This window comes from Osmerus eperlanus, chromosome 4, assembly GCF_963692335.1.
Source record: "Osmerus eperlanus chromosome 4, fOsmEpe2.1, whole genome shotgun sequence".
NCBI lineage: Eukaryota > Metazoa > Chordata > Actinopteri > Osmeriformes > Osmeridae > Osmerus > Osmerus eperlanus.
The window spans coordinates 18,816,852-18,825,790 of NC_085021.1; the positions used below are offsets into that span (position 1 = coordinate 18,816,852).

The 8,939-nt window shown below is 43.2% G+C and overlaps 1 protein-coding gene across 2 annotated transcripts; it reads right to left on the reverse strand.

Annotated features, from left to right (window-relative positions):
* Positions 1-985: 985 nt before the first annotated feature.
* On the reverse strand, positions 986-7,456 carry gpr61 (G protein-coupled receptor 61). Of its 2 annotated transcripts, none has more exons than XM_062459931.1 (2): positions 7,107-7,456; positions 986-4,486 (listed from the first exon to the last, which is right to left on the reverse strand). In XM_062459931.1, the coding sequence occupies exon 2, from the start codon at positions 4,216-4,218 to the stop codon at positions 2,818-2,820; it is 1,401 nt and encodes a 466-aa protein (XP_062315915.1). In that variant the 5' UTR covers positions 4,219-4,486; positions 7,107-7,456; the 3' UTR covers positions 986-2,817. The 2 variants fall into 2 exon arrangements, with proteins under 2 accessions (XP_062315915.1, XP_062315914.1); XM_062459930.1 differs by having other exon boundaries at positions 6,861-7,456.
* Between the last annotated feature and the right edge of the window lie 1,483 nt (positions 7,457-8,939).

Below are 8,939 nucleotides of genomic sequence, written 5' to 3' on the forward strand. Positions count from 1 at the left end.
GAAATGCAAAAAGAAGAAAGAATGCCTAAAAATTCTGAATTGAAACAAACACTCATTATCTTGGGTACGAATGAAAGTACATTAAAAAGTTAAATGAACGTAATGTCTATGTTATTCATATGAACCACTTTTAAATATCCAAACATACAATACACTATGTCAGTTTTAATGAATAGATATTGGAAATCTATTCATCTTTAAAAATATTCATACTTCAATCCAGTCAATAGTTGCTTTCCTTCTTTGTTTATTTGACCAATAAAGGGGGAAACAAGTATCAGGTTTCCTGACACTATTTTTAAAGAGAGCAGATTGAAGGATGGATGCTGTCTAGTACACAGAGAGGGATTTGTGCTGTTTCTCTACAATAGTTGCTCCACTGTTTCATTATAATCCTACATCCTGTAATTTCAAGATTCGACTGCCATTGCCACTAGGGCTAGGGATTTAAACAGAATCAATTGACAAGCAACAGCGATAGTGTTGTTAGCCTATTAAGATTTAGTTGTAAAGAATCAAGACAGCTCAGCCCAGAATGGCATAGGATTTGATGACAGAGAAATCTGGACACAGTCGATTGTGGTAATGGAAAGGATATTTTAATACTCTGGTGTCGTACTTGCTAAAGATGACATGTTCTGCTTATCTTTAATCCAATTAACACTCATTTCAGAGTAACACACCATACCACAATCTGATGCAAAAGAAATCGCTGTTTTATCTTAACAAGATGATATAAACAGGCCAATTGCAAAACAACAGTCAGCACTAAAGTCATTATGCAAGTTAATTAGGAACGTTATGTCTTCAGTGACAAAGAGTCCTTTTTTCTCCAACATCCACCAAATCGAAAACTTCCCAGAGTGCCTTGCTTTGCATGTCTTGTGATTATCCCAATGGACTAAGTCCAGTATGAGACAGTGTTATGTGCAACAGTAACAGATCAAAGTAAATCAACAGATAAAAGACGTCCAGAAAAGGGGAGTTACCACAGAATTGTGTTTGTAAAATATATCTAGATATGTCTGACTTGTGCAAGTTGTTTTTATTCCCCCTGAGATCTGAAAAATGATTGATGTCCCCCACTTTGATGGTAAAGAGGGCAAAGGCAAACCATGCCATGTGTAAGCATTGTCACACCTGTGTCATGTATTCACAACAAACCAAGGTTGTTTATGGCTAAACATTACAGCACCCAGACTGTTCCAAAGTTTACCTGTAAATAGCATCAACATTGGTAGACAATGGTGATTGGTCAAAATCTTTACAATCTACTTCTATGAGGCCTTCAGTAGCTTCACTAAAACTCCACTGAAGCAAACACATTTCTTGCAGTTGATATTTGGACCTCACGTTTCTAGTTCCTAATGCTCCAATTGATGATAAAGCAGTGATATCAGCAAAGGAGATTATGACATTTTATAATTCATTTGGCGATCTGTATACTTTTTTGTGTGTTGTTTATACAGGACTATATGTATCTGAAGTTTAGCTATGTGAATTGACAAAAATAAATACAACATTGTATCATATTTAGAATTTAGTAAAAAAAAACACGTGTGTGTGCCTGTTTACTATAAATAGACTTAGCACCAGCTGTTAAATAGTCTTGTTAGCAAAATGGCACTGAATATTATTTTGTCTCAAGAGGAAAACAGCTACATTTGCATTTATTTATTGGTTACATTAGAAGACGAGGGAGTAGAATAAATATTCTCTCATGAAAATGCATTCTGTGCTTATCTCCCTACACATTTCTTTATGAAATTAATTGGAACACTGGCCCACCAGACTCTTATCCCATATCTGATCTTTAGTTCTTTATAAGGTTGTTCTTGCAAAAAGCAGTTAAGCGACTATAAATAAATTCAGTGGGGAAACTGGAGATGCTCTGATGGCCTAAAGGACACACTGAAAAATTATGTAAAAATGTTTTTTGCACCAGCCCAAAAAATATAAATCCTTGTTTTTAGAATTCACTCTAAATGATGATTACATTATTATAGTTGATCATTATATACTTTATTTCCTGAGGTTCATTTGGATCGTAAAGATAATTTTCCTTTTTACTTTAAGTAGGTAATACAGCTATGCTTACATATTATATCTTGTTGCATCCAGTCTGCATGAAATACAACAGTACTACTCAATGTAACTGACGCAAACAGGTTTGTATCTGCCTACTATTGTTCTGTGGTCTCCACCGTCTCTGTGGTTGATGCTATGCAGAGGTTTGTGGGTCAGAATAGCCAGAAAACCATGCTGGCTGGCATACTGCAAAAAAAAAAACGAAAAAGGATGTATTGTAGTTTGTCATCCTGGCATTTCTGGCACAGTGTATCAGACGTATCATGTAATGGGACATTAAATCTCTGTCTGATGGACTATGTAGGCTGGTAGTGTGCTATTTCAAATGCAGGGAATGAATGTCAGGACCAAATATTCTCTTCCTCTATGCTAAATCAAAAGACAATACATATTTCATTAGGATGTTAACAAAGGAAAAAAAATGCTGAAAAAGATTAAGGGAAAAACAAACTGGCAGTGTATTTTATGTAATGGTTTGGTCTTGAGAAAATGGATACCCATGCGACTTGTAATTGTTTACTGCAAAGAGCCCCAACACGAGTGACAGTTGAATGCATATTGAACTTAACCTGAATTCTTCAAAGATACAAGCTCTATTCCAGTGTAGCATTGACTACAAAGCACTGTCAGGTACTGTGTTATACTTCATAAACTTTAGAAAATGTGAACAAAACCAAGAGTATCAAATAGCTTAACAGACAGCAAAATTGGACATCTACATTTTCATAGCTACAGCTCAGCTACGGTCCTGCAGTGGTTATCTAAGTTTAGGTCATTGTTCAGCTGCTGCTGCTCTATGAACTCTGAGGTCTCCTCTATAATTTGTCCAGGCATGTGGAAGTCAGCAGGCGTGTTCTGTTGGACAGTCGGGTCCTGAGGGGGATCCTGCTCTTTCTGTTCCCCAGGGCTGGCCCTGCTGTGGGAGTTACGGGGCTCCAGATTGCACCCGGTGCCCTGGAGAAACTGCATGAAGTTCTCCTCGATAGAGGCCTCCCGGCTAGGCAGCTGTTCCCCCTCCCCCGGCCCCGCCCTCTTAAAGAGACAGGCCAGGTGGCGGCCCAGCTCCTCACGGATCTGTCGGTTGAGGCATCCGTAGAAAAAGGGGTTGGAGGTGAAGCAGAAATAGCCAATCCAAGTGACCACTTCCTCGAACTGGGCCATGGAGGCCGTCGAGGTAGACACCAGGGCGAAGTAGAGGTGGAACGAGAAGTAAGGGAGCCAGCAGCAAAGGAACTGGCCCCCTACTGCCATCAGAACCACCACGGCCTTCCCTCCGCTGAAGGTCCTCTGAGGGGTGGTGCGGGCCCCCCCCAGGCTGGCCACCATGGTGGAATGGCTGCTGAGCGACTCCGTGCGCTGCCGAGGCGTGTCCATCCAGGTGGGCAGAGGCCCGTGTTGCATGGCTGCCACCCGCGCCACCTTGAACATGTTGCAGTACACCACCAGGATGATGAGTACGGGGCACAGGAAGTAGATGAAGGTAAAGAAGACCATGAACACAAGGCGTGTGGTTTCTCCGCCCCCGCTCCAGTGTAGGGAGCAGCGTCTCTGACCCGAAACCAGGACAGGACCCCTGTCCCCCTGCAGCAACCAGCCCAGCAGAGGCAGGGCGGACATCACAATGGCTTTGACCCATATCCCAACCAGCACCAACGCCACCACCCCCACAGTCATCTTGACCTCGTGACGCATGGGATGAATGATGTAGTAGTAGCGCTCCACGTTGATGGCGGAGATGGAGAGGATGGCGGCGCTGACCAGGCACACGCTCAGGCAGAGGTAGCACCGGCACAAGGCCTCGTCCACCACAACCCGATTGGACAGCATACCGAGTGGCATCAACACCAGGGCCGCTAGCAGGTCCACCAGACACAGGTGGAACACAAAGGCAAACTTCCTCAGCTGCGGGGTCTTGGTGATGACAGCCATCACGGCCAGGTTTCCAACCACTGCAAGGATGTCCATGAGGAGCATGGCACACAGTGCCAAGGACTGTGTCAGTGTACCACCACCACCACTACTGCTTGACTGGCTGACATTGGAGGCGTTGGGGTGGAGAGAGGCTGGGAGCCAGGGGGGGGGAGGAAGGGAAGTGTTCCACCAAGGGCTGGGCGTGATTGGAGGCTCCATGAGTGGGTGGGATGAGGAGAGAGGCCACAGATACTCACAGGCCCATCACCCATCCTCCCCTGCCGTAGGGTGGAACTGAAAACTGGACTTAAGTAGCGCTGTCAGCCAGGGTAGCTGGGGCAGGACATGGCATGACCTTCATCGAAATCTGAATCAATGTTTACCCTGTGTGGTCCTGGGCCCAGAGTAGTATCGAAGGCCGCGCTTGACGACTGCACTTGATGTGGACACTTCCTCTGCTCAAGGAGCCTCCATTCAAGAATGGATTCTGAAATGAAGGAGGGAAATTCTGGTAAAAAAACAGGTATCAAACAGGTGTCAAATTAATTGTATTTATGTTCACAGCAGAAACCCTTGCTTAGATCTTCTCTTCATGTACTCTGGTGCATCTGAAGCCATCAAATGGACCCATCAAACAAAGCTTTGAATGCCATTCACATCTGCCTACTTGACCCACATCTTATTTATTTTAAACATTACAGAGCTCTATCAAACTAATTAAGTCTAGGACGTCTCCTAGACACAAGTCCAAATAAAACAGTATCCTTATTTTTTAGTCATCAATACACCTAGAGAAAATAATTTCGGAATATTTATGTTGGTAAAACATTACATAGTAAATGTGGTTTGAGTATAGATACTAAATCTTCAAATCTAAAACCAGAATGCCTCAGGCCTCAAGTATATCCACTTATAGCCATGACTTGTTTCACTACGTCTTTGACATCTGCATCTTCAAATGTGTGTTTTCAGGACACCCAACCCCTTAGGGAAAAGCCAAAAGCATGCATCAGGCCATATGTCACTTTAACACATTTATAGTTATATTTATAATTTATAGAGTACCGCAGTGTTTTCTGCTAAACTCAGATTATATAATTTTCTGTTTAGACTGACAGCAACGGGGATCATATCTTCTAATGTAGATATTTAGATCAGCCAAAAATATTATATTTCATATAATCATGATCTTGCATTTGCATTTGGTCATTTAGCAGACGCTCTTATCCAGAGCGACTTACAGTAAGTACAGGGACATTCCCCCTCAAAGCAAGTAGAGTGAAGTGCCTTGCCCAAGGACACAACGTAATTTTGCATGGCTGGGAATTGAACTGGCAACCTTCAGATTACTAGCCCGACTCCCTCACTGCTCAGCCATCTGACTGCCGAATCTTGTAAATTAAACATCGGTTCACAGATCTTATCAATGTGCAAATATGAAGCAATCGAATTATCAGTGTTCTTTGAATACCAATGATGTCATGAGGAATCAAGCTCATTTTAAAGTGGGACAAGAAGTAAGGAGGTACTATAATAAGCTGTGGTTTTCGGCCACGATGGCACAGGGCTAAGCTCCAGCCCTATCACTGCCTGCTTCCCAATTACAGGAAGAGCCTAATCATTGGGAAGCCTTGTCCTGTGTTTACTGTCACAACCTCACCTGGTCACAACCCCTCAAACCGTCACAGTCATGGAACACACACCGAGACTTTTGGTACCTTTCCATAAGCATCGTACCTGCATATGAAATGTTTCCATTTCGTGAGGTACGATACTGTTGTTGAGCCTGTTCTTTTCCAGCCACTTATGGTTGCTGATCTTGACTGACAAACCACAAAAAACATATGCGTCTTATTTAAATTATTCTGAGGCAAAATAAGTCAACAATAAACCAAGTTTAACAATGACATGGTAATAACCATGAAGCCTTGTAGATGTTTAGTCAACTTAGCATTGATTGCTTTATTGTTCGCCAAGCGTCTTATTCTGTTTTTCCTCGGAAATAAAGTACAAGAGTTGCTATTGAGTCATCATGTAATAATTCCAACCATTTGGAAAGGCACCATCTGGGATGGTCTGGTCTTCAGATTACCACCATGTCTCATCTTTAAAGGCCTTTCAGCCACACAACAGTTAAACCATTGCATCCACTGCACTTTACTACTGTTGCTAATGGACAGCAGCCACAGGCTGATGCAGACAACCAGACAACGACTTGTCAATCATCCAGGCTTCATCCATTCTGATTCCTACATGAACAGAGACACAATTCTACATTTGTGTTGGCCACCTATCTAGAAGAAGACGGTTGTCTCGGTTACATAACTCTGAGAGGTTGCATTGGTTGGAGAACATACTCTTAAAGTTGTGAACTCAATTAATTTGTGAACCCAAATCATTTTGGTCCAAAACATACAGAACAACATGGCATAAATGTTTTCTTCCCCTCCACTGCTTGCATCTCACAGAGTATCCTGTTTGATAAAATCAAACTAGTGAAAAGAGTCTGTTAAAACATCTTTAAACACTCTCTCACTGTCCAGGAGCTCTGAACAATTCACGTGAACCAGGAATTTGAGCCAATGTCGGAATCTTGCCTGCCAATTGAGAAACATATGACCCCATCATATGCACATGACTCAGGGTTTACTGCGACGAGAAAGCTAGCTTGTTGTTCAACAACTCAGTGTCCCTCATTCAGCGCCTATCTCCTGGCTTCTAGACACGGAAATAAGTGTACTATTTCATGGCTATCTATGTCAACTTCTATGTTCTGTGACAGCTATGGCCTAGCCGTGACCGTGATCTTAAGGCATGAAGGTCCAGGTGTAGAGAGAGGTCAGTATTGGAGTATGACATACCTGAGTCTGGATAAAGCTGCTACCTCCTGGCACTGGCTCACAATCTACTGAAGAAGTGGACCAGTTTCGCTCTCTCCCAAACCCAAACACTGCCCCACGTCAGAGAGAGAGAGAGAGAGAGAGAGAGAGAGAGAGAGCAAGAGGGAGCAGAAGAGAGAGAGAGAGGTAGAGGGAGCAAGAGGAAGCAGGAGAGAGATAGATAGAGTGAGCGAGAGGGAGAGAAGAGCTCCTGTGTGTCCACCTCACCTGGCGCTTTCATCTCTTCATCATTCCCCCATCCAGCACTGACCCTCTGCTCCTACAACATAACACATCCCGGCACGCGCACACACACACACACACACACACACACACAATGCCTTTCTCTCAGTTCTCTTCTGACCAGGTCCTCCGATGGTCTAGGTGGCGGATGCAGAACGTGAGCAGAAATAGAAAACCAAAAAGGAGAGCAGGACGATGTGCTGCTCTCTTCCAAGAACCCGGTGCACAATGGCCCACACACACACTCACTCACACACACACATCCAATCCACACACGTGTGCAGGCTCCGGCACGCGCTCAGGGCAACTGCAGAGCAGTGCGGAGCAGACAAGCAGGCGGGTAGGCAGGCAGCACCCACCCTCTCTGCTCTCCACTGGGTCTTAGTGCCTCACAGGCGTAGCCTCCCTCAGGATCCCTGCTTGACAGATCCCTGTCTTTGTTTCTCCTCCCCACATCTTCGCTGCCCCCCAACAAGGTCACACCGGTTCGTTCTGACAGGAACAGTCTGACAAAGAAAAAGCGAAGAAAAAAAAACAACAACAACAGATAACAGAAAATCCCTTTTACTCTTAACCTCAGCTGTACTACTTCTCCCTGTCTTTATTCTTATGCTGGATTGCCAGGATCTCCCTCATCACAATCCTGTGAAAGCCATCTCACGAGGGTGGATTACTGCTTTCCTGAGGGAGAAAGCGACAATGGTTAATGTTAATGAGCTGAGATTAAAATGCACAAAGCCCAGCCCACAGCACATACAGTACATAGTTCAGTTCACTGTAGAATAGGTTTGTTTACTATTGTACAAGTGTGCTGTGATAGCTTTGTATCTATGAGACAAAGAATTGTAACCAGTATGACAGATACTGCATCCTCTGTAGGTAAAACTATTACAACGGCACATGAAAGAACTCGCTATTGATTTCCTTTAGGTAATTTGAATTAACAGTTTGAGCGAAACGATTCACATTATAGCTGTTAGCAAAGTTGCAGCCAAAAGCTTTGTTATCCAATAATGCGTAACATCACAATTTAGCATTTATGTGCCGTGTTCAGATCTTAGTAACGTTTTGAGGACAGTCAGGTTGGGAAACAACAATGTTAAAAGCTCCAGTGGAAAACTAGTCTGTGGCTCCATTACCGCTTCTGAGCCTCATAACAGAATGTCATCTTCATGTATGACATAACATTCTGTTCATCAAAGGACTGGAATCATTGAGTTACACTTTCTCCTGAGGGATATCCTAAAGGCTGCGTTGGTATAGACAGGTCTTGACATTGTATGTGTCACTGTGTGTGTGTGTGTGTTTGTGTGTGTTTGTGTGTGTGTTTGCATGCTTACAAAGGTAAATGTGTGGCAGTGGCCCCCTTTCATTGTGCCTGGGTATACTCCCAACGTGAGGAATTCATCACTGGTTGTGAAAGTGTTCAGGATCTGTTGGAGACAGCACAGCAAATCACTGACCAATCCATTATTCTTTTGCTCAATAAATCACATCACAGACCAATGTGTTCTATTGTTGTATATCATTGTAGTGTATCAAGAATGTGGAGAAATATGTTGTTCAACATCGAGATTGCTGTCATTTTGGAATTGGTGCAGTTGGAAATCTATGTATGGTGTGTGATTCAAGGTATATTTTGCAGGGGGTGTTCATCGCAGATAAAGCATTGTGATGTAAGTGATGGTGAGATGCTTACTGCTAGTTTATGTACCCTTAGTATAGATAGTCCACATATTTAAATTTTAGGTATATGTTTATTGTATGCACCTTCCTGCCAAAGCAAATTCCTTGTCTGTGCAAACTTTCATGGCGAAT